This window comes from Schistocerca nitens, chromosome 9 (assembly GCF_023898315.1).
Source record: "Schistocerca nitens isolate TAMUIC-IGC-003100 chromosome 9, iqSchNite1.1, whole genome shotgun sequence".
Taxonomy (NCBI): domain Eukaryota; kingdom Metazoa; phylum Arthropoda; class Insecta; order Orthoptera; family Acrididae; genus Schistocerca; species Schistocerca nitens.
In genome coordinates, this window is record NC_064622.1 from 397,085,782 (window position 1) to 397,112,143 (window position 26,362).

The 26,362-nt window shown below is 38.2% G+C and overlaps 1 protein-coding gene across 1 annotated transcript in view; it reads left to right on the forward strand.

Annotated features, from left to right (window-relative positions):
• The window catches only part of LOC126203000 (mucin-5AC-like), a 437,052-nt gene that overhangs the window by 394,976 nt on the left and 15,714 nt on the right, over positions 1-26,362 (forward strand). The window contains exons 5-8 of the mRNA XM_049937198.1: positions 2,096-2,212; positions 3,793-3,888; positions 9,898-10,084; positions 25,075-25,259. Coding sequence (XP_049793155.1) covers positions 2,096-2,212; positions 3,793-3,888; positions 9,898-10,084; positions 25,075-25,259 — 585 coding nt within the window. The remainder of the gene's footprint in view (positions 1-2,095; positions 2,213-3,792; positions 3,889-9,897; positions 10,085-25,074; positions 25,260-26,362) is intronic.

Below are 26,362 nucleotides of genomic sequence, written 5' to 3' on the forward strand. Positions count from 1 at the left end.
TTCTGTTACCCAAGGATTTCTACTAGCCCTTGTCTTTTTACCTACTTGAACCTCTGCTGCCTTCACTACTTCATCCCTCAGAGCTACCCATTCTTCTTCTACTGTATTTCTTTCCCCATTCCTGTCAATAGTTCCCTTATGCTCTTCCTGAAACTCTGTACAACCTCTGGTTCTTTCAGTTTATCCAGGTCCCATCTCCTTAAATTCCCACCTTTTTTTCAGTTTCTTCAATTTTAATGTACAGTTCATAACCAATAGATTGTGGTCAGAGTCCACATCTGCCTCTGGAAATGTCTTACAATTTAAAACCTTGTTCCTAAATCTCTGTCTCACCATTATATAATCTATCTGATTATATCAGATCTAGTATCTCCAGGCTTCTTCCATGTATACAACCTTCTTTCATGATTCTTGAACGAAGTGTTACTAAATACTTAGGGATTACAATTACAAATAAACCAAATTGTAACGATCACACAGATAATGTTGTGGGTAGAGCAAACCAAAGACTGCGATTCATTGGCCGAACACTTAGAAGGTGCAACAGGTCTACTAAAGAGACTGCTTACAGCATGCTTGTCCGCCCTATTCTGGAGTATTGTTGTGCGGTGTGGGATCCGCATCAGTTTGGACTGACGGATGACATCGAAAAAGTACAAAGAAGGGCGGCTCGTTTTGTATTATCGCGAAATAGGGGAGATAGTGCAACAGACATGATACGTGAATTGGAGTGGCAGTCATTTAAACAAAGGCGTTTTGCGTTGCTCCGGGATCTTCTCATGAAATTTCGATTACCAGTTTTCCTCTCCGATTGCGAAAACATTGTGTTGGCACCCACCTACATAGGTAGAAATGATCATCGCGATAAAATAAGAGAATTCGGGGCTCGCACAAAAAAATTTAAGAGCTCGTTTTTCACTTGCGCCGTTCGAGAGTGGAACGGTAGAGAGACAGCGTGGATGTGGTTCATTGAACCCTCTGCCAGGTACTTTATTGTGAATAGCAGATCAGTCATGTAGATGTAGAACCAAGTGAGATGTAATTTGCAGGAGACACGCTTTCTTCAAGCGCTCTTACCGCATCTGTCGCTTGCAACCGCAACAATGTAGTTCCCGTCCTTGCCTCGACGTGAGCGAACCGCCTTAGTTCGCGCATCGAACTATAACAGCCTGCATTCGACAGTTTGCTGGTTGTTGGAAGACAGACCTACGTACCTCACGTGTTCTAAAGATATCTCGTTGTATCCGCTGGAAATTCTGTTGGTCATTTGGATAGCTGCTATATCATCAGAATTATGTTCAAAGTCTTCGATTTAAAGAAGACTGCTACCACCATATTTGTGTGTCCAGTTGTACGAAGTAACGAAACACTTAGATCTGGCTATACGGTAAAATCAATTTTCTTTAATGGGTCAGAATATGTAAATCTACAAACATTTAAACAGGTTTCAGGATATCTATGACAATGGTAGTTACTGCAGCATCTTCTGAACGGTTTTCACGCAACTACCGCCTATACAGATCACTCATCGTCAACAATGGAGTTCTTTTTGCTACGGAATGGTATGGTAGGCTCTGAAGGAACAGCAAGCTAGTGATGAAGCAAATATGCTGTTATGGGTTAAGAGACGTTTTGAAAATATCAGTGACTGCAGAATCTTGCGAACCAGTTTCAGCAAATTAAAAACGTTAAAAAAACACTTAAGTTCGAGTGAGGGTGAAAGTAGATTATTATGTTTAGCTAGCTTTTCGATAGAATGCGACACAGTTGCCAAACGTGACGTCAGTGTCATATCAGCGAGGCAAAGCAAGGAGATTCAAAGTAAAATTTAGGCGAAGATGAGGAGGAAAACTCATTGAAAGCAGTTGTTCGTAAACTTTGTTATATGTTAAACCATAAACTGATAAAAAGTGCTATTTACTCTGAACTTGAGTCGCTGATTTATGCTTCAAACCGCATATACACATTATTGGAAAGTTAATTATTAAAGAGATAATTAAAAAGCTACAAGCAGAGTGTGTACGGGAGAGTAATATTATATGTGAAAATATTCCTGTTTGTGTTGAAAATATTCCTGTTTGTGTGTCTGTTACAGTTCCTGGACGAATCCGACACGTGTTCCGAAGTGAGCTGCCCGCCGCGTGGACTCATCAGCAGGGCAGACACTGACATCGACGCAGATTCCAAGGCAACAAGACTGCAGACGCACCTGGTCAGTACTGCGGCATCACTGTCATTGCGGTGACCGCGGTGTGTGTAGAGACGAGGATCAATTATGCTTAATTACTGCCGTTACCATTCCAGTAGCCTTACATGCTTAAACGCGAGGTTAATCCATAGGACATACTCAGTGTTGGTCCGAGAAAGTTTCTTCCACACATGCACCTTATCATTTTCCCACCTCCACCCCGGTCCCCTCACCACCGCCACGTGTCCCCCCCCCCCCACCCTTCCTCATTTCACCCGTGTCGGTTTTCGCTACTAATTGTGCTACACACTATACACAAACCTAGCACTTGGTCGCTGCTCTCAGCTTGGCCGTTACTAATTGTGACATATCCTACATAGAAATCTTAACGATTGTGCCATCACTAGCAAATCCTCCCAGCCGTTACTAATTGTGAAATGTCCTATATAGAAATCTTAATGGTTGTATCTTCTCTGGCGGTTCTTTTAGCTTGGCGCCCCAGTCAGCGGTTTCTGTCTTTTGTGCCTTAAACAGGCCTGGAAGTGCAATGTAAGCGGAAGATAAAGATGTTTTAAGAAGAAAGATGTAAGCAAACTCATATTCTGTGGTGAATCACGATATAGTTGAGAGACTTCACGATAAATGTTCAGGATAGGCCACATACTAATCAAAAACCCACTACGTGTTTCTTCGGCCTAACCTGTCAGTTTGATGAGGCAGGATGCGCTTTCGGTTTACAGAAAAAAAAGGAAATAAATCTACAGGCACGGGTGTGGTGGGGAGGATGAGCACTGCCCCCCTCCACCCCTCGCTGGGTACGCCCTTGACAGAACGAAACTTTTTTTAAAAAGTACCACTTCTGTTTTCTACACCATTCCGGTGTGAAAGCATTTTTTTACTGTGTTAACAATAAAAAACAAACGTGAGGAAATGGATGAACTTGAAGCATGACTTACGAGCTGTAGTGCCCAACGACAAATCGAATATAATTAAAATTAATAACTACTCGTTCAGTTATAGTCCTGCATCACGAAACTTAGTGAAGTGACTACATACTAATGCTAAGACAAAATAGTATCTTCGCTGCCAAAGCAGTGACATATTTTGTTCTGAATAGCTTTGACCCAGTTGTTATTGCTTGTTGCCAAGTCCTTACAATTAACACAATTGCTGTGGCAGGCTCTTTCCAGAATTTTTGTATGCTCATGTTGACTGCTTCAAAACATTTCAAAGCAAATGGACAAAAGCTGCTCATTTCTTATTTAATATTCCATTATTAACTAACCCATTCCTTGCATCATAGATTGTGGACGTGAGATGGAAAACCCTGTTTTATTGTCAGGCATAACGTCACATGAGAATGTAATCAACCAATGCCTGTATTGTTAAACGAGATACTTTTGTCTTACAGCCATTCATTGTCAACAAAGTTCAGTATTATGTGAGAGTGTGCTTTCCAAATTTGTACTTTCTTATTCAGCAAATATGTGATAACCTAACAATAATGCCATGAAACCATAATCATTATCTATTTTATGTGCTTCGCCATGAGAGTGATCTACTTACTTGATATGTGTGTCACATCTTGTGTACGTCTGTTGCAGGGCTGGGAGCAGGAGACCCTGCCTGTAACCTGCTGGGAAGTGCCCCGTTCCAAACTGCGGCTGCAGACGGTGCTGGGCCAAGGGAACTTTGGACAGGTTGGATTACTCATTTTGTACTAGGTAGAAATCTATTTCATAGCTTAGGCTTTGTACAAATTTTGAAAGCTTCAAGAGACATAACACATACAAAAGAAACGTTTTGCTCATCTTCGTTATCTAATTGGTGTTGACTCCAAGTCTTCTTGTGTCTAGGGTACATTCTTGAGGCTGCAATTATGATTTAACGGGTTCCTTAACACGAAATAGCTGATGAAGATTCACGTGTTCCTATGGATATCTTTTTATTTGATCCCATTCTTCTATACCACACTGACTTCACAATCCCCATTTTTACCACACCACTAATTACATTATTAGAGTAACAATCAAAAACACATCTGACTCCAGCTGAGGCATGCCCACTACTATTACTAGCTTTCTGCGGTACTACCAATACTCCAAAGAGTTTACAAAGCAAAAGAGTTTACATCCTTTCACGCCAAAAGAAGAATCTTCAAGTTATTATGTTGTAAATGAATCCAGAAATAAATTTAATAGTTAGTATTAGATTGTGCAATTAATGATATGAATTGTTAGTAGGCCTATGCCAGAAATTTCATAATTTAAGTTATTTTTAAAAGAACCATACATACAGAGTACTAAAAAATTAATTTCTTTTTATACATTTTAGCCAGAAACATAACACATTGTATACAAAATCATACGAAGTTCATTCAGTTAAGACAGCTGAGAATGTTCACCTCTACAAGAATTGATAGTATAAATGGTATCGGTTATTTCTATATACAGGGTGTTACAAAAAGGTACTGCCAAACTTTCAGGAAACATTCCTCACACACAAATAAAGAAAAGATGTTATCTGGACATGTGTCCGGAAACGCTTAATTTCCATGTTAGAGCTCATTTTAGTTCTTCCACCTATGCTCAGTGGAGCACATTATCATGATTTCATACGGGATACTCTACCTGTGCTGCTAGAACATGTGCCCTTACAAGTACAACAAACATGTGGTTCATGCATGATGGAGCTCCTGCACATTTCAGTCGAAGTGTTCATACGCTTCTCAACAACAGATTCGGTGACCGATGGATTGGTAGAGGCGGACCAATTCCATGGCCTCCACGCTCTCCTGACCTCAACCCTCTTGACTTTCATTAATGGAGGCATTTGAAAGCTCTTGTCTATGCAACCCCAGTACCAAATGTAGAGACTCTTCGTGCTTGTATTGTGGATGGCTGTGATACAATACGCCATTCTCCAGGGCTGCATCAGTGCATCAGGGATTCCATGCGACGGAGGGTGGATGCATGTATCCTCGCTAATGGAGGACATTTTGAACATTTCCTGTAACAAAGTGTTCGAAGTCACGCTGGTACGTTCTGTTGCTGTGTGTTTCCATTCCATGATTAATGTGATTTGAAGAGAAGTAATAAAATGAGCTCTAACATGGAAAGTAAACGTTTCTGGACACATGTCCACATAACATATTTTCTTTCTTAGTGTGTGAAGAATGTTTCCTGAAAGTTTGGCTGTACCTTTTTGTAACACCCTGTATACATAGAATAAGCTAATGTTAGAGGAGGGTGATCCATTATACCACCATCTGCTGTACAATAGTAGTTCTTGTCATGAAATGTTCTTGTTGCAAGGAATATATTAGAAATAATTTTACAAATCTTGGAAACAGATTTCTTGCACCAAGGCAGGAAAAAAAGAGTGACTGAAGGTCTTTCATCTTTGGTTTAGTAGAGAAAAAGATGTACAAAATTCGCTGATGTGAAATTCCTAACCAATGCTCTGAATTTCATTTCAGTTTGTGTGTACACTTGTCAAATAACAGATTGTCCCAACCTTTCCAACACTTGTGAAATTGGGAATTACCAAGATCGAGGAACTGACATAGAAGGACTACACCCCTTTAACTACCATCATTTGTCCTTTTGTCGACAAACATTTATTTTTTTAAGTAACAGCAGGTGTCCTTTAAGAAAAACAGGAAGGAAAATTCCAAGATAATTTGCCATGTTAAATTTACACACTTAAAACTGTTCAAAATGGTGAATAAGATCATCATTGTGTTACTGTGAATTGGCCTGAAACAAGATGCAGGAAGATAAGACTTTAAACGATATTGGCCTTTACAAGATTTAAAAGTACATTAAAAACATTATACAAACCAGCAAATAAAAATAATTAAAACTGAGTTCTAGATTAATTTCTTCAAGCGTGCTCAAAACCAAGAGATTAGGCAGGCCATCAAAAGATAAATATTAACTAGTTAACGAAACATAACAGTTCACCTTTACAGCTTACATGAAAGGTTTACAGCAAATAATTTACAATAAAATTTAGAACAAGGTTGCAGTATGTATTAAACAGAACAATGACATTAAATGGAAAATTCCCTGTGTGAAGTCAGTTAGTAAGATAAAGACCTCTTGGCTGACAGCAAAATTCCATTTACATGCAAGTCAGGTAACGGTACTCAACTTGGGCACAGACAGCCTGGATGTGAGACTGCAAACAAATAACAAGCCTCACTAGGAAATGGTTGAGAACCATCCACGTGACCACAAGCAAGCCAGGCCCACATGGAAAGAAGCTACTAACACAGAACACTCCCCCAACAACTTAGTAGGTGCTGTTAACAAAAACTGAACCTAAATATCTCACTGAATTACACTACAAGTGAAAGTTATTGTTTAACCACTATTGCACTTATAGAACCCTTCCCAATATGGTCATACACCCTAGGAAATAAGCTTCACTAAAAATGTAAGGTGCGAAATAGAACTACCCAAAGAGAGTTGTAAATTCTTCTAGGAAGGAATATAAATAACAACTCACTAAGGTCTTACCATTAGCTGGAGGTCATAGCAGATAAAACATAGAAGGCTGGATAATAATAATACCAAAGAGCACACTAGCTTCTAAAACATAGTGAAAACAAGTGTTAAAATTCAGAAACAGTTTGTTCTCTCTCACAAAATAATTTAAAGACAAATGCAAAATTAAAAAAAAAACTAGGTAAATCATAGGCCCATGATGTAATTATATGTGAAAGCTGGATACATTGCAAATCACCACAACAACTTTAAAACTGGCGGATTTTTAGAGAGAACCCTGCCCAGAAGATTAACACAAGTCACTTCAAAAAACACACAGAGCAATAAATTTGTCATAGAATCACATATAGTCAAATAACAAAGGCATGCATGATGACTCAATAAATATAAACATGAACATCTGCGAAGCTGAACGACCAGGTGTGTACAGCAAAACCAAACCAAACCTCTACCCAGTCCTGGTGAAAAACAGTGAATGACAACATCATGCCAATCCACACCATGTGCCCAAACACTGTTGCTCGACCCAGTTCCACACTCTGTGAAGACTGCATGTAAACAACCTGCGCTGCACTCTTATAATGCCTCTCTCGATGCTGCCCTAGCGGCTGCTTTTGAAGCCTAGTCATGCCAGCAATATTCGCACAAAAGAGTAATATGCACCAGCTGATGAGACGCTTGCCCGAAGCTATTGATAGTGGGAAGGTGAAATGAGCCGCCATGGCTCAGTCCCAGATGGTGCTGAATGGCGTCCATGATGCTTTGACAAAGCACCTCTGAACGAGGAATACCTGCTGCATTAACCAAGTGTTTTAAATAATAATCCATCACATTCAAAGCAATCATGTCACATAATATTCTGCACAACTTAAACAATGAGTCTGAATTTCATTGCATCACCATTGTGAAATCACATGCTCCCTCTCATTTGCGAAGTCACATCCTGTAGCAAAACCTGGAATAGTGTTCTGAGTAAATTCCTCATACACATCCTGGAAGAACATATGAACCTTTCTACAATTCTATCCCGCACATTAGTTTTTATCCACCTGCTATGGTTGTACCATAAAGGTTTTTATCTGCCCCAAAAAGATGGTTATCAATATTTACTGTTCTGTATTTTTCAAATTTGTCTCATATGTAAATGAGACTGAAGATACAAACAATGGGTTGGCAGTTTGTGTAACAATCTGTAGGCAAAAGTTCTCACATGGTTGGTTATCAGCAAGCAAAAGATGTTGCACGCATTGACAATGTTATGGGTACATGAACTGTCCATGAAGTACCCTCCAGGCAGTACTGTTGGATATGTCAAAGCCTGCAGAATTTTCTTCATGAATAAAAACAGGTTGGACATTGGACACTGTAGACAGAGTGACCTCAAATGAACACAACTGGAAGTAAGTCTGCATAATGACGCATTGTTACTGGGGCAAAATGAGTACATCAGCTGGTTGAGTTATATCTATCTAAAAAAATGAATTTTAACAAAATAATGGATAGAAAATCTACTCTCCAAGTGGGGGCAGAACACTTACATAAAAGAAGGTTATAAGTAGGCAGGCTTGCTGAGCCAGTGGCTCCTTCCTCAGGCAGAAGGTTTAAAGGGGAAGAAATAGGTGTGAGGGAAAATAACTGGAATGGTGTAGGAAAAGGCGTAGATTTCAAGGAAGTCGTCCAGAACCATGGGCCAGGGGAGACTTACCATACGGTCTTTCTCAGAAATGTAAGTATTTGGTTTATAGTTAGCTATTCACTTTCGTTCTAATAGTTTATGACACTCCCAAAAGGTTTGCTAACAATTATGAGCTGCTGTGGTGTGGAAAGCACAAGCCTTATAGTAAAAGAAACAATAGTTTCTAATTATTCCTACCACAACAGTCCACACAATATGGCCAGACTGTGTATAAACTGTCCCTAATTTTGCCACATTATCAACATGTCACAGGAATAATTCATAACTATCAAATACAAAGGAATATTTGTTCAGAGCAACTTACATTAGGATCATCATGCAGATCAAATTTTTACCCTGTCTTCCACTTTTAAGCTCTCAGTTTTTCAAATCTCATCTGGTGCAGTCTCCCAACAATCAGTCATTCCTTGTCATCTCAACTGGTAAGTCTCCTCAACCTGGGTTCTGGGTAACTTTTCCAAACACTACCCCTTTTCTTAAACCTCACCAGTCCTTTTCCTTCGCCCCCTCCTCATTCCCCTTCAACTCTTCTGCCAGAAGAAAGAGCCACTGGCACCAAAAGCTAGTAAATTGTAATACCTTTTTTTATGTATGTGTGTTCTCCTGCCACCGTGTGATGAGTACATTTTTTATCTATCCAATTATTTATTTTATCAAAAACAGATTTTTTTGTTGATATAAACCAAATTTCTGGGTAGATAATTGGAGACTTGTTAAAAGAATGCTAAGAAATGTAATTCAGCTGTGAAGAAAGTTGCTTACAAAATTATTATCCACCTGATGTGTAGACTCCTTTCCAGTTTACAGTAACTGAATGTTGAGATTCCTATGGTTCATTATAGGTTTGTTTTGCAGCAGAAAAGTTGATGGAAATCGTTCAGTGAATTCCTATGCATGACAAGGCTTACTCTTAAAATTCTGGCAGCAAAAGTTTCAGTATGAATCACTGCTTTATATTCTCTTACATCCATTTACTTCATCATGTTGGTAAAATTTCACTGTATGCATTTGAAAATGGTACAATAGGGGCTAAAACCATATTTCTACCATTAATCTCATGAAATTATAGTGGTTTGTGGTGTACATATGTAGATGTTGAAATCAACAAAATTGCATGTATGTCTTTAGAGATATATGTCAGAAAGAAAGAAGTCCACTGCTTAACCTTCTTTGCTCAGCTGCTATACATAAATATGTTTAGATCATAAAAAATTTTCTTTGGCTGAAGATGACTTCTTGTCATGGATGTTTGGAGTGTTTTCCAGTTCTTTTTTTTTTTTTTTTTTTCCACTAAGTGTGCATGATCAGTATCTTAACCAGTAGGTGAATGAATGCTATAGTTGGCTGATGCCCCACATTATCCTTATTTTTAACAATAACTTCCCTCAATGAAATACTCCATTTACTTATAAAATGTTTTATTATGTGGAGCAGAGTTGGTAAAATATTTTTGTATTTCCTGTTATTTATACACTGTGTAGTAATGCTGATCACTTTAACAGGTGCTGAAAGCAGAAATAGATGATATATGTGGTGGCATTGGCTCCACTAGACTTGTAGCTGTGAAGACTGTGAAGGAGGATGCAAGTCAGAGAGATAAAGATGATCTCCTGCGTGAGATGGAGATCATGAAAACACTTGGAGCCCATCCAAATGTAGTCACACTATTGGGATGTTGTACTGAACAAGGTAAGATAACTTAAAACACACACACACACACACACACACACACACACACACACACACAGGGTGTGATTCCTAACAGTAGTCAAGCACATAATTCTCATTACATTTTTCATATGACATCCAGTGTCAGTTTGTTTTCCATTACAAACAACATGATTTTTAAAGCAAAATTTTACATGCGCGCTTGATAGAGTGGTTCCAGACTAGTCTGGTGTGATAATTGTGTTATTGACATATATTAACAGGGACAATAAAACATGAAGAGTAAACTGTACTCCAGCAGCAATTGAGCTATGCTGCTACTGCATGGTGGTATCAGTCAGGACGAGCCGCTGTGGTGTTGTTGCTGCTAGAGTACTGGTTATTCTTTGTGTTTTATTGTCCCTGTTAACGTATGTCAATAACACAAATATTACACCACAATAATTCGAAACCACTCTATCAAGTGCACATGTAAAGCTTTGCTTTAAAAACAATTTTATTTGGAATGAGGAACAAACCATTGATTTCTGTCAGCAATGAGAGTCACATGATGGTGAGCAGTATTTGTTTGGGATGACACCAGCTACACATAGAATAAATGATGTTGTAAATATCTGCCAAAACACTAGAGAAAAACTGGAAAAGTGCCTGATGACTCTGGGGAGAGAGACCCTGTTACAATTTCTTCAAATCTGGAAGTGCGTGTGCATTCCTCTAACATTTGCAAAGATATTAATTCCTTCAGTTGTTTCCAGTATTTCAGGTTTCACTAGTGAATTTAGGACCAATAAAATGTATCTCTTGATTAGAGAACCTATACAGTTATGCCTTAACATACCAAAATAAGAACATTTTGAAACTATTAACAGAAGAAACATGCTCATAAATTATGCCCCATTCAAAAGTTACTACAAATATCTGTTTGGGGTTATTGTGAATGCAATCATTCACTCTGCAGTAATGTGTGCTGTTGTGAGGCTTCCTGGCAAATTACAGCTGTATGCTGGACCAGAACTTGAACCTGCAACTTTGCCTTATGTGGGCAATGCTCCTGCCAGCTGTGGAAGAGAGAGCATGGTCATGACAATTTTTACACACATAATTTTCCATAGTTCGCAGATCATGCAGTTCTAGAAAATTACAAGCTACAACAGATATTTTATAAGTGATATACAGGTTGGTATTACTGTGAATTCTTTAATACAACAGCAAGAAAAGTTATGTCAGCTGTAGTTAGGAGCCCTAGGAAGAAGCACATGTTTTGGTTTTTGGCTGTGTACTCTAACATTAGACTGGCAAGGGGTAGAAATGGACCCTGCAGTGGTTGAAGACCAGAGGTTGTACATCAAGATCGATACTTTATGTGGCAAAAACCTGACAGAAATCCACAGTGCATTAAGTGAAGTTTATATTGAGTTTACAGTGGACTGTAGTGTAATTTCAAGTTGGGTTAATAGTCTTTGTGGTGGTTGTTTGAGCACTGACGATAACCTAAGACCCAGAAGGCTAAACATGTCATCAGATGAATTAAGTGCGAAACTTGTGGCAGATGCTCTTGAAGAAAATTGCAGAACGACTTGTGAGGAACTCTCTGAACCCATGAGAATTCCCCCAACATCATCATTTTGTTTTCTGACAAATGATTTGAGGAAGAGAAAAATTTCTGCAAGAAAGTCTCCCACTATTAGACTCCTGAAGAGAAGCAGAACTGCCTGGACATTGAAACCTTGCTCGAACAATGGTTCGACAATATAGATCAAGGACTCTTGTGTTAAATTGTTGCTATTGATGAAATGTGGATAACAGACTTTGGACCAGAGTTGAAATCTCAGTCCAATGAGTGCAGAGCTTCATATTCTCCACATCCAAAAAGATTTCAGTGCACTTAATCAAACCTTGAGAAAATGATGATTTTTGCTTATGATCACTAAGGGATCATTATGACAGATAGAGTCCCATGTGGAACAAGTGTCACAGCAGTGTATTATCATAACTTCACCCAAAATCTGTGCAGAAACATGCACAAAACCAAACCTTAGTTGCTCAAGGCTGAGCCACTCATTCTCCACGACAGTGCTCACCTGCATATTGGTGAAGTTTTAGCCCAAAAACTGTGCTGCAAATACGAATGGGAAGTATTGCCACATCCTATCTTCAGCTTGGACATGAGTCCATCAGACTTTGACTTGTTGCCAAAGTTCACAAAACTTATGAGTGGACACCATTATCTTTCTCTGGAAGAGCTTTCTACCACCGTCACCTGAGCTATTCAACAGATGAACAGAAGTGGTGTCCTGGATGGAATAATAGAGCTTCCAACACAATGGTATTCAGTCATAGAGAAGCAGGAAGTCTATATTGAAGGAGTAAAGAGATATTGGAGGGGGAGTTATAGCAAAAAGATTAATGTGCATTATTTATGAAATGTCCCTCATATTTTTAGTTCCTTTCCCCCATGTGTATTGGCTTGCTTCCTGACAACCTGCTGTGAACATTCTAGCCAGGTGAAGCTGCTGACTCAGTGGCTGACCATAACTGAGAATTAACTGGAAGCTGAATAAGCCAAGACATTACAGGAAAGAATTCCCCCTCCCCGGTGCCACTTTCACATAAACACAAGGAAAAAGACAACAGGAACACTGACTTTGTCAAACTTAAGTGGAAATGACTGAAGTGAAACAGCAGTCCCCTCATTAAAGGTTCATATAACCATAGTTTGTAGACCTGTGTTAACAAACATAGTGCTTCTGATAATGATGAATACAACTTTGATTTTCTATCATGCAAATTTTGATGATGTCAGAGTTATGAGAGTTTGTTGCAGTTGTAGTTCTTGAAAGAATTACATGGAACTTGTGCTCCTACAATGTTTGGGAAATGGTTTTCAAAAGCTTTATTCTTCTGAATTGGAATTTCTTGGAAGTTATGCTAAAGTGATGTACTAAGCAGGGATGCAAACAAATTGTTACGATTATTATAGTTAGCATAGTAAAAAATATATATATTTTGTTATTATTGTTGTTATTATCATCATAAACATTTTATGCTCATTGAAAGTGAGGCATATGGCAGGTAAAATTTCGGAGTTTGAGGGGGAAGGAGGTGCGGTGGGTTAAGACTGTAACATCCCCTCCAGACCTGAAGCGTTGAGCTGTACTTGGCTGTTACTAACTTAGCTAATGCGGCACAGATGTGAGTCAGTCACTTATTGTTTTAGCGCATGGTGTTATAAAGTAACTGCATTAAAACAACTGAATAAAATTCATTCAACATCTTATTGAAATGTGAAACCTCATGATAATTATGTTTACACATCAATTATTTTTATGTGACTCATACATCTCTTGAGTCGCAACAGAGATCTGCACTGTTAGTTTCTGTGAATACTGTACTAATGCATTCATTATTGCTAAAATGAATGATATTCAAACAACAGTCAGAGCAGATTTTATCAGTTTAGAATTCATTGGGTAGACTGTAACATTTGCTATGTTTGACAATGAACAAAGATGAAATGAACATGTAAAATAATTTCCTGATGATACTGTTGTTCACTTGATACCATAGGCACTTACAGTATCAATAATAGCAATATTCTAAAATGTCATAAACGTGTGTCTTTAAATTATAAATTGACATCACTATCACACCCATCATTGTAAAGTTCCTGTGCTTCAGAATTCAGCACTATCACTTTTTTTGCAGTTGTATCTGCAAGATGTAATATCTATATTTTCTAGTTTAGTAATAATATGAGTTAGTAATATTAATTTCTTCACAATTTTTAATACTTAATTGCCCTATGAAGTAATGTCAGATAGTCTGAATGTTGACAATCCCATGAAGGTGACTAATGTTGCATAATATATGCTATATTTAGTTAGAGTTTGTAACATGTTAAGTAGCTTAATTGTTGTGCACACATTAATTTAGTAACATGTTAAATAGTATAATTGTTCAACACATATTAATTAATTGGATGATAAGCAATCTAGATATGCATTTTGTTTAATCCATATTTCTGCACTATTCATAATCCACAGTACTGCACATTTCAGTATTTGGTGAAATGTGACAGTTCAGAGAGAAAGAGAGAGAGAGAGAGATACTAAATTTTCATAAGATTAACAGTCTGAGATCAATGTCAGATATATGGCCAATCAGATCCAGTCAAAATTGCATCAGTGATGGCTAAGAAAAGTGTGAGATCTTTTAAAAATGGTATTCTTTCACAATATATGTAACCTAGAGTAATGAACTTTGATTGCAACCACATTGCAACGCACTCAAGAACTGAAATTTATTAAAGATTTTTCTACAATGCTGGTCGGCACAACAAGCTATTTCTCCATTTGCAAGAAGCAAATGATGAAAAATGCAGCATGAGTCTGTCACTTATCTTCCTAAATAAGTTACTAAAATCAACTGTCATCATGAATTTAGTGCTGCAAGGTCATGTCTATTTAGGCAATACTGGGCCACACAGTGTATCTGCTCTTATTAGCAGATATGGTCTCCTTTGTTTCCAGTAAGTTCAGCCTTCGTAGTGGACCTCTGCTCATGTGTCACAGAAACCTAGTTAGTTCCCATGAGCTTGTGAAATAGTTCTGGAACTTTACACAAGTTCTTTTATCAAAAATTTTGTCTCATTACCATCTAAAGTTTGTTTCTGTCTTTGATTTTTTTCCTAAGTAAGAGTCAGTTAAATAACATTTTTCAGGAAAAGTGTATTTCATTTTGCACCTTCCCCCTCCCCCTTTTTCTTTGTATACTTTCACCTTTGTCATTACTAGTTGTGATATGCACTATATATGAATCGTATACTTGGACACCTCTGACACCCCTCTGAGATTGGTGCCCGAAGTAGCAGATTGTGCTGCTTGGGCCTTAACCTGTCTCCTCTTGTTTCTAAGTGTGCTTCTTTAGTTTGGCTTCCTTCTGCAAAAACAGTTTGTGTCCAGAATCTTTATTTTGGTTTTGTGCTTACTTAAATTTGCTGATGTAATTAGTTGTAAGTTTCTCCAGGCTGTCATCACTATTGCAAACTTGTGTGGTGGAGCTCTGCTTGAGAGAAGTTGGCCAAAGCTTGCTATTGTTTGGACAAGTGTGGAGTGAAGTTCCTGATCACCAGAATGTGTTCAGCTGTCCTGATTTAGACTCTGAACCCCTCTGAATCATTGTGATTCCTTTGTCAATTGAAGATGTTACGCTCATTGGGTCCCTTCACACAGTTTGAGAGGAGTATATGGTGTCCAGCCTTAGGATCGCTCCTTCTCAAGTCTTTCATCAGAAACAACATGAACATAAAACTACACTCAATATGCAGTTTACATGATCATTTTCACTAAACAGTCACACTTAAATCTCAAATTTGGTAAAGGAATGGTTCTGAAAGGATGTATGAGGAAAGCCTTTCATAGATCTAGGCAGCTAATTCCTAAGAAATGTACCAGTCAATAATGCCCCTTGGTTTTTATATTTAATGTGAGGTGTGTGGCAATCCTTTATTGAAGTAGATAGATAAAAATAAATGTGCAAACAGTATAAAGCATAACCAGTGTAAATTCACTCATCATCATTTTCCATAGATCTCATCAAAGAGATAGGATGAGCCAAGGTATAAATTAACAAAAGACAAGGAAATCATAGACATATAAACTCTATACTGTACTGATAATGAACAATCACTATAGTGCATAATAGTATTCATACTTATGACAATTGAAAGAAGGCTACTATTTGGCAAAAAGCTGTTGTCTCCTAAGTAACTCTAATCTGCTATCGATAGCTTAACATTTAGTTGATTGCAATGATATTTTTAACAAACAGGGTGTGTACACCTGAGACAATCAGGAAATCTGGGAAAAAGTGGAAATTTTTTCATTTGGGAAAAATCCAGATAAAACATGGGAATTATCCACTATTTTAGTTTTACGTTAAATTTTTATAATTTTGAGTGGGAAGAACTCATACTCTAACAAAGAATTTTACTTTATCCTGCTACTGCAGAACAGTATTTTAGCAATAAAACTTAAACTAGAGAACAGCATCAAAAATAAAACCTTAGCTGCAAAGAAAATATGCCACTTACAACAACAACACACATGCACACACAACATTCTGTAGACAGCAGAATATGTTAAAGGCTTTTGATGAGCATGATCTCACAGCTGTTTACATTTTTAACAGATCATGGGAAAATATTATGAATGGGGGTTTGAGAAGTGTTAGGCTCAAAGTAAATTTCCTTTTATGTAACATGAATTATGTTAATCAAATTTTCTTACACTACTCCCATGTAACAATTTGTGCTAACTGTACACTTTCTTGTTAAATGTTTGCTTGTAGTGATGCTTATTTGATTTCATTACTCTCTCAATCAAAGGATCTGTTCTCAGAGGCTCTAGCTCCTTTGCAGCTAACTTTTGATGGTTAATTTAATTTTGTGTTCCCAGAGGGAGAATTTCACTCTGCAGTGGAGTGTGCACTGATATGAAACTTCCTGGCAGATTAAAACTTTGCGTCAAACTGAGACTCGAACTCGGGGCCTTTGCCTTTTGCAGGCAAGTGCTCTACTGACAGAGCTACCCAGCATCACTCACAACCCCTCCTCAAGGCTCTGCTTTACTGTTAGCATTTAAAATACATTCAACATAGTACATGTTTACACTTCACATGATAGCCAATTCCTGCATGGTAAACAATCAACTCCAAACACAAAGTGCCATCTGTGGAAATGATTAAACTCAACTAGTAACGTCTACCAACATGGTCACTTGACTAGAATACAAATGAGGCACTGAGATCCAGAAGGGCCTAAAGCACAATGCCCTCGACCCCACATTTAAATGAGTAATACAGCTTTCCATGAATTTTCATATATACAATGTGGGCCTACAGCACAGATAAACCTGACTCACCGTAAGATCAACAGATATCAGAAGTATGAATACATGCCACAATCTCACAATCATTGGTGATGTGCTTTAGGCTCTTCTGATTCTTGCAAGGGAAATTCTCCATTGCACCACCCTAATAACTAGTGGCAAGCGGGCCCAGTGGATAGCCCATCAAAAACTAAATATACATCAAGCACGAAAACAGGAAGAAGGTGAAAAAAACACAACAACAACAACAACAAAAAATGCAAACTAGAAACAATGAACAGTCCAGGCTCAGGAAGTACAACATTGAGCACAGATGCAGGGTCATGGCATTGGGCATTGCGATCAACAGTGACAGTGTTGGACTGCAAAGCCAAAGCAGATGAGCCCATCTTCAAAACTCCATCATGCCAATCCTTTTTTTCCCCTTTCTTTCTTTCTTTTTTTCCCACAAGATTATGAACCATCTGTCCAGTCATTGACATGTCTGTTCTTATATTCAAATTTATGTCCATGTCATGGTGTAATGTCCATTTGCAACAGCGAGGTGTAAAGAAGAGGCCCATAATGAAAGTGGGATTCTGCACAACTACTCTATTAGCTGCCGAAAGGAAGTGGCATTCAATTGGCAACCAGAAATGTTTGATGAAAACGCAACAAGTCCATTGACTCCTCCACTAGAAAACACGTCTGGTGTGTCATATACAGCATTAGTGACAGTATATGTGTCATATGACAGGAATCTGTTACCAACACACCTAACTTGTATGCCAGATGAGTGAGTGAGATATGCATCCTTTCCCAATTTTGGTGTTTGTATGAATGTGAATGTGATCACGCCCAAAGAAATGATGAAAACCTAATAGTTTGTTACATAAGCTGCAACAAATGAATGCAGCAGTTTCATAATCACACAGTTTTCCATGTGCTCTATCAAAACATACGTTTTTAACATTTTTGAAGTTGCATTCCATTTTGGAAGTTTTGATTCTGGAATTCCTTTGTTGTAACATTGCTCACAATGATTTATTTGTTGTTTTCGTTTCAGTGAGATGTCTATGTTTTATGTTGCTGCTTGCACTATTCATCCCATTTACTTCTTACCATGTGACTCATATTCTATAATCAGTGTATAGTATGACAATTACCTGGACTACAGAAAGATAACAAACAATTCAATGACAAGACAGACAGTTGGTAGTGTTGTCATCATCATCATCATCATCATCATCATCTTCTTCTTCTTCTTCTTCTTCTTCTTCATTTCCCCTCTATCCAACATTTGGTTGGGTTGGGGTATCAATGGTACTTCACCATTTTATTTGGTCTTTCTATCAATCTTCTTCCACAATTTGGTTCCATAGCAGGTTTCTCCTCCTTAAACTCATCTCTCTTGTATCAGTCCATCTTGTTATCTTTCTTCCTCTTGCCTCTTGCCCTCAATCTTGAACTCTGTCATTCTTCTTGGTATTCTTCCTTCTCCCATCCTCTTCACATGCCCAAACCAGTTTAATGTATTCTTTTCAATTTTCTTAGTCAACTTCTCCTCTCCAATTTCCTTCATCTTCATTTTTCACTCTCTCTCTCTCCTCGTCTTCTCTAGCATACTTCTTGGAAACTTCATTTCACTAGATTGTATCCTACTCTCCTCTCTTCCAGTCATCGTCAAGTCTCTGAGCTATAAATTAGTAGGAGTGTGAAGTAAGTCTTGTATAGCACCAGCTAGCACCTCATTGGCACTTCCCATCCCCACACCAAGCCCTTCACACACTGGTAAAATGTACTACTCTGTTGTATGGTTTTGCTAATTTCCATCTCCAAACGAACATTCCCCATTAATACACTTCCCAAATATTTAAAGTTGTTCACTATTTCAGATAGATTATAAAATGGTAAGACAGAGATTTGGGAACCAGATTTTAAATTGTAAGACATTTCTAGGGGCAGATGTGGACTCTGACCACAATCTATTGGTTATGAACTGTAGATTAAAACTGAAGAAACTGCAAAAAGGTGGGAATTTAAGGAGATGCAAAAAGGTGGGAATTTAAGGAGATGGGACCTGGATAAACTGAAAGAACCAGAGGTTGTACAGAGTTTCAGGAAGAGCATAAGGGAACAATTGACAGGAATGGGGGAAAGAAATACAGTAGAAGAAGAATGGGTAGATTTGAGGAATGAAATAGTGAAGGCAGCAGAGGATCAAGTAGGTAAAAAGACGAGGGCTAGTAGAAATCCTTGGGTAACAGACAAGATACTGAATTTAATTGATGAAAGGAGAAAATACAAAAATGCAATTAAGTGAAGTAGGCAAAAAGGAATACAAACGTCTCAAAAATGAGATCGACAGGAAGTGCAAAATGGCTAAGCAGGGATGGCTAGAGGACAGATGTAAGGATGTAGCGGCCTATCTCATGAGGGGTAAGAGATACTGCCTACAGGAAAGTTAAATGATCCACATGAGTTCCAAAAGAAATCCGTTGGAATTCGATTACTCGATAAATAGTACAATTCTCAAGGCTGTCAATTCAACTAAGTACCTGGGTGTTAAGATTACGAACAACTTCAGTTAGAAAGACCACATAGATAATATTGTGGGGAAGGTGGGTCAAAGGTTGCGTTTCATTGGCAGGACACTTAAAAGATGCAACAAGTCCACTAAAGAGACAGCTTACACTACACTCGTTCGTCCTCTGTTAGAATATTGCTGCGCGGTGTGGGATCCTTACCAGGTGGGATTGATGGAGGACATCGAAAGGGTGCAAAAAAGGGCAGCTCGTTTTGTATTATCACGTAATAGGGGAGAGAGTGTGGCAATATGATATGCGAATTGGGATGGAAGACATTAAAGCAGAGACGCTTTTCGTCGCGGCGAGATCTATTTACGAAATTTCAGTCACCAACTTTCTCTTCCGAATGCGAAAATATTTTGTTGAGCCCAACCTACATAGGTAGGAATGATCATCAAAATAAAATAAGAGAAATCAGAGCTCGAACAGAAAGGTTTAAGTGTTCGTTTTTCCCTCGCGGTGTTTGGGAGTGGAATGGTAGAGAGATAGTATGATTGTGGTTCGATGAACCCTCTGCCATACACTTAAATGTGAATTGCAGAGTAGTCATGTAGATGTAGATGTAAAGAGACCTTTGGAGAAAAGAGAACCACTTGCATGAATATCAAGATCTCAGATCGAAACCCAGTTCTAAGCAAAGAAGGGAAAGCAGTCTATATAGAGCGTCAGTACAGGGGCGATGTTCTTGAGGACAATATGACAGAAATGGAAGAGGAGGTACATGAAAATGAAATGGGAGATATGATACTGCATGAAGAGTTTGACAGAGCACTGGAAGACTTAAGTCAAAACAAGGCCCTGGGAGTAGACAACATTCTATTAGAACTACTGACAGCCTTCGGAGAGCCAGGCCTAACAAAACTCTACCATCTGCTGAGCAAGATGTATCAGACAGGTGAAATAGCCTCAGACTTCAAGAAGAATATAGTAATTCCAATCCCAAAGAAAGCAAGTGTTGACAGATGTGAAAATTACCGAACTATCAGTTTATTAAGCCACAGCTGCAAAATACTAATGCGAATTCTTTACAGACGAATAGAAAAACTGGTAGAAGCTGACCTCAGGGAAGATCAGTTTGTATTCCGTAGAAATGTTGGAACACGTGAGGCAATACTGACCCTACGACTTATCTTAGAAGAAAGATTAAGGAAAGGCAAACCTACGTTTCTAACATTTGTAGACTTAGAGAAAGCTTTTGACAATGTTGATTGGAATACTCTCTTTCAAATTCTGAAGGTGGCAGGGGTAAAATACAGGGAGTGAAAGGATATTTACAATTTGTACAGAAACCAGATGGCGGTTATGAGTCGAGGGACATGAAAGGGAAGCAGTGGTTGGGAAGGGAGTGAGACAGGGTAGTAGCCTCTCCCCGATGCTATTCAATCTGTATATTGAGCAAGCAGTAAAGGAAACAAAAGAAAAGTTCGGAGTAGGTATTAAAATCCTGGAGAAGAAATAGAAACTTTGAGGTTTGCCAATGACATTGTAACTCTGTCAGAGACAGCAAAGGACTTGGAAGAGTAGTTGAACAGAATGGACAGTGTCTTGAAAGGAGGGTATAAGATGAACATCAACAAAAGCAAAACGAAGATAATGGAACGTAGTCGAATTAAATCGGGTGATGCTGAGGGAATTAGATTAGGAAATGAGACACTTAAAGTAGTAAACGAGTTTCGCTATTTGGGGAGCAAAATAACTGATGATGGTCGAAGTAGAGACGATATAAAATGTAGACTGGCAATGGCAAGGAAAGCGTTTCTGAAGAAGAGAAATTTGTTAACATCGAATATAGATTTAAGTGTCAGGAAGTTGTTGGTGATAGTATTTGTATGGAGTGTAGCCATATATGGAAGTGAAACATGGATGATAAATAGTTTAGACAAGAAGAGAATAGAAGCTTTCGAAATGTGGTGCTACAGAAGAATGCTAATGATTAGATGGGTAGATCACATAACTAATGAGGAGGTATTGAATAGAATTGGGGAGAAGCAGAGTTTATGGCACAACTTGACTAGAAGAAGGGATCGGTTGGTAGGACATGTTCTGAGGCATCAAGGGATCACCAATTTGGTACTGGAGGGCAGCGTGGAGGGTAAAAATCGTAGAGGGAGACCAAGAGATGAATACACTAAGCAGATTCAGAAGGATGTAGGCTGTAGTAGGTACTGGGAGATGAAGAAGCTTGCACAGGATAGAGTAGCATGGAGAGCTGCATCAAACCAGTCTCAGGACTGAAGACCACAACATCAACAACTGTTTCAATATCCTGTCCCTTAATATGAATTTGTCCCTTGCCCTCTCTATCCTCTCTGGTTACCACTATGGTCTTGCTTTTCTACACACTAAATATCATTCCAAATTTCTCAACCTTGTTATTTAGGTTGTCTATTAGTTTTCGTACCTCCGTACTACTTGTTGCCCACACCACAATATCACCAGCAAATAGTAACAGCATCATCTCCCTTCCTGTATGGGAATTGTTTGTCTCTTTGACTGTTTCATCTATCACCATTATAAATAGTAGTGGAGATATCACACTTCCTTATCTTAGTCCCGTAACATTCTTAAACCATTCAGTTCTTCCAAGTGGTGTCTGCACATAACTAGAACTTTTTTGTACGTTGCCTGGATGACTTCAAATGTTTTCTTTCCAACTCCCTTCCTATTCAAGGTTGCCAGTACCTTTTCCCTGGGAACACTGTCATATGATTTCACTAGGTTGAGAAATGTCATCACCAGATCTTTCCTGTACTCCCAATGTCTTTCCATCAACTGTCTCATACTAAAGATTGGGTCCACTGTTGATCTACCATGACGAAAGCCATACTGCTCCTCTTCTAACTGCCCTTCCACTTTTTCTCTCTCTCTCTTCTTTCCAGTATCCTCTCCATCATTTTTGCTACTTGGGATATGAGTGTGATCCCTTGATAGTTGTCACATACTTTCCTGTCACTCTTCTTGAAAACTGGGATTATTACTCCCTTTCCCAATTCTTCAAGTACACTTTTTTGGATACAAATGCATCTTATGTTGTGTAAAAAGTAAATAAAATTAATTGGCATGAGGGAGTTTTGGACACTGCTCATCCATTTTGCAGTTCAACACCGGACCTGTTAACCAAGTCGCCATGGCTGTTCCAGTACTCTTGATGTTGTACTTCTTAAGATTGGACCATTTGTTGTTTCTATTTTGCTTTTTTTACAGTTAAGTACACCTTCTTCCTTCATGCTTGATGTGTGTACAGTTTTTGATGGTCTATCCACTGGCCCATCTTACCACTAAATTTGAGGGGGATGCAGTGGGGAATTTCCCTTTAAAAGTGCCTTGAATGGATTACTATATGATAAAATTCATTACTTAATATACCATAACTTATTCAGAAATCCACAAAATAGGTTTACTGTCAGTACAACTTTAACATATACTGATGTCCAATCTAATTTCACTGCAGTATATAGTGAGTGAACCAGCATATTTGAGCCATGTGCTATCATGTAGCAAGATTTATGCCGAGCAAATGGGGGTAAAAGACTGTCGCAGTATGGTACCACCTGGTGGCATTGACATAAACTTCTAGGAGGCAAGGGCTAGGTCTGCATATCATCAACCATGCACATTGTTTATCAAATCTTCTATGTATTACGCCCATAAGGCAATTATGTCATGTGATTTGGTCGTGCACAAAACCTCCTTAAGACATGCACAACGTAAGGTGTGCTCACGGCCCTGTTGCCAAGTTTCACAGGGTATAAAGAAGCAGTAGCCCGGTAGATTTAAGTGCCGTATCTTTCAGATTGCAGTATCTGTGTTATGTCTAGCAGCATTCACAGAAAAATAACCAATAAATCTGCTACGTGTCAAAAGGTTGGGTGGTCATATGCTATTGTGCTCTTACACAGCACCTACGGCTGAATGGACGTCAAAAAATTGGCATTCGGTACCATTGCGGAATCGTCTGAGCCTCTGCTTTAGACCTTCCACTCTGCCACAAGCAACTGACCCTGGGTACACTGTTACAAAGAGTGAGCTTAGCCTGTACCTCAAGTTTGATGTTAGCTTACATCAAGTCAGTCATCCACTAAAAGGGACCAAAGCTTACCTCAGAACCATATGCAGCCAATTCCACCCAGTGCACTCAATAGTTGCTAGCAGAGCCTCCTCCACATTACATATGAGCTCCCCTGCCCCTTCTCCCACTCGCTATTTTCCTGAAGGGCTCCATAGCCCACCCTCTGCTCTTGTCCAGACTGGGCTGGAGATTTGATCACTGGCTCAGAACTGTTTTCAACACTGCGCAGTATCATGTAGCTATTGCTAAGATGTAATGAGTCATCCATGCTGCATGTTTCCACATTCTCCTTCCACCCAGAGAGACATGAATCCACCACTAGCCACCACTCGTGCCTGATTGGAGACAGACTGGTCAGATGCTGTGTATCAGAAGACACAGCGACAACAGCGTTACTGGGGGATTCCAGTGGCACCAAAAATATTACTGAATACAAATGTATCAACAGTGACTTTTCACAACTAACTCAACTCTCACAAAAACTACTGTACATAATGGATATGCAAGCTCTAAATGTTAACAAACACTAGACAATCAGATAAAACCACAGATAAAACCACAGATAGGAATGTCTTCTTGATGGAAGTACATGAAAAATAAACACTAAATGAAGCGAAATGTTGTTACATAATTCAAACTGCTGCCTGCTACTGCTGGACACTTTTTCCATTTGGGTAGCTGACCCTACATTGACTAATAAACTAGTAGTTCAAAATGTGTTGGAAAATGGTGGCATTAATGGCAGTCTGATGATACATTACTAAGATCATAAGAAACCTACTGCAGGAAATATGTGAATATGAAAGCTCTAAATGTAAGAAAAATTTAAACAATCAGATAATAACACACTTCTCGGCATAAACTAGTGGAAAGTAGACACTGAACTAAACTAAATGCTGTGTTCTAACTCAAACTGCTTATGCTGCTGCTGCTTGTCTTCATCTCAAATGATGTGATGTTTATTACTTATTAATGCATCAATTCTATTTACAGTATCTGTTGATCCAGCTATCAGATTTTTATATTAAAGAATTTTAAGTGCCATCTGCAGAATTAGTGCACAGATACTCTTTTGAATGATATAAGTGAAGTTTTTCTTTCATATTTATAGATACTTTTCATAATTTTGTTTGTAATGGTAATCAATAATTTGTGATAATAATGTTCGTCAAGTGAAATTAAAGAGACGATTCAGACTTTTATTCACTTGCATGTTCTTCTGCACTCAGTTAATGAGTATCGACATCATTCGTCAACACATAATACAGTAAATTAGTTACATTTTGGAGTAGGTTTGTTGGCTGAACATGACCTTCATGAAAATTATCTTCTAGACATTACGATAGTAACAATGACTTAGAAATAATTACATTTTGGGAGACATCAATAAAATTTTGTTGAGGTTGAGAGAGAGAGGGGGGGGGGGAGCACATGAACTTTCTTCTAAATAATCTGGACTCAAATGTAACAAAACATTAATGTTTACAGAACCACATCTGCTGATAATGGAATATGTGATGTATGGGAAACTTTTGGCTTACCTTCGTGACCACCGAACTAGACGAAAGTATTTCAACTTCTGTGAAGATGATTCAGATGCTCTTACATCTCGTGATCTCACTATTTTTGCCTACTGTGTTGCACGTGGAATGGAATACCTTTCTTCAAGAGGAGTGAGTATTTAACTCTTTTATTATATAGTGTATATTGGCCTGCAATGCGTTACACTTCGTTTGCTCATATACCATTTAGGGTGAAACAAGTACACTACTGTATACATCAAATCATCGTAGCAATATTATTGATTTTCAAGGTGAAGGAATCCACTATGTTTATAAGCAGTATGTTTTAAAATATGCTATCCATTTAATAATAATATTCATTCATTTTTATACATAATCATTACACACTCAATGGACTTTTACCTAATACCTTCTCACAAATCTGATGATGTTCTAATTTCATTCTGCTTTACAACATTCTGTTTATGTTTAAGAACAATATATTACAGATTAAATTTTTATGTTTTAGTTGCAAGATATTCACTTAATATTTTAGAAACATTTTTGAATCACGTAACTTTTAGAGTGTTTTACATTTTAACTTAATAATCTGTGGCAATTTACTAAAAAGTTCTTTCCTTTTCTCTAGTGATTCATTTTCTCTCAATATTAAAGGTTATTTCAGCATACTTTACTCTCAGAAGACCAAGCTTCCAGATTATTTTGCATACTTTCACTCTGTCTTGGAAGTGCACAACTATCATCTGACACAATGCATCTAAAGTAAACAAAATATTCCTTTAGCAAAATTAAGTGGTAAGAATACTGCAGAAAGTAGATAAAGTATTGATGATCCCTTTTCAATAATCTTGAAATTCTCGTATACACCTCCCAGTACATTTATTCCTAAGTTGTTTGTTGTGCTAATAATAAAAAAAATCAAAAACATGTATTTAACATTTACATGAATGTGGCCTCCTTGTCTATGGGATTTTATGTTATGGTAGAAAGGTCTTCAACAAGCTCCCACATGATTTAAAGCAAGATAAGGACTGCTCCCTAAATTGAAGATATACATTATTAACCCTCCTACAAATTATCTCACTATCTAGATTCAAAGACTGAAGACTTCTTTCAACTGGACAGCCAGCAGAAATGCCTATTGTAATATTCCTTTCTTCTTAGGCTCACAGATAACTGCCATTGTGGGATACTATCAATGTGGATACACACACACCAAGCTAATGGTGTTTCTATAAATTTTAATGGAATGA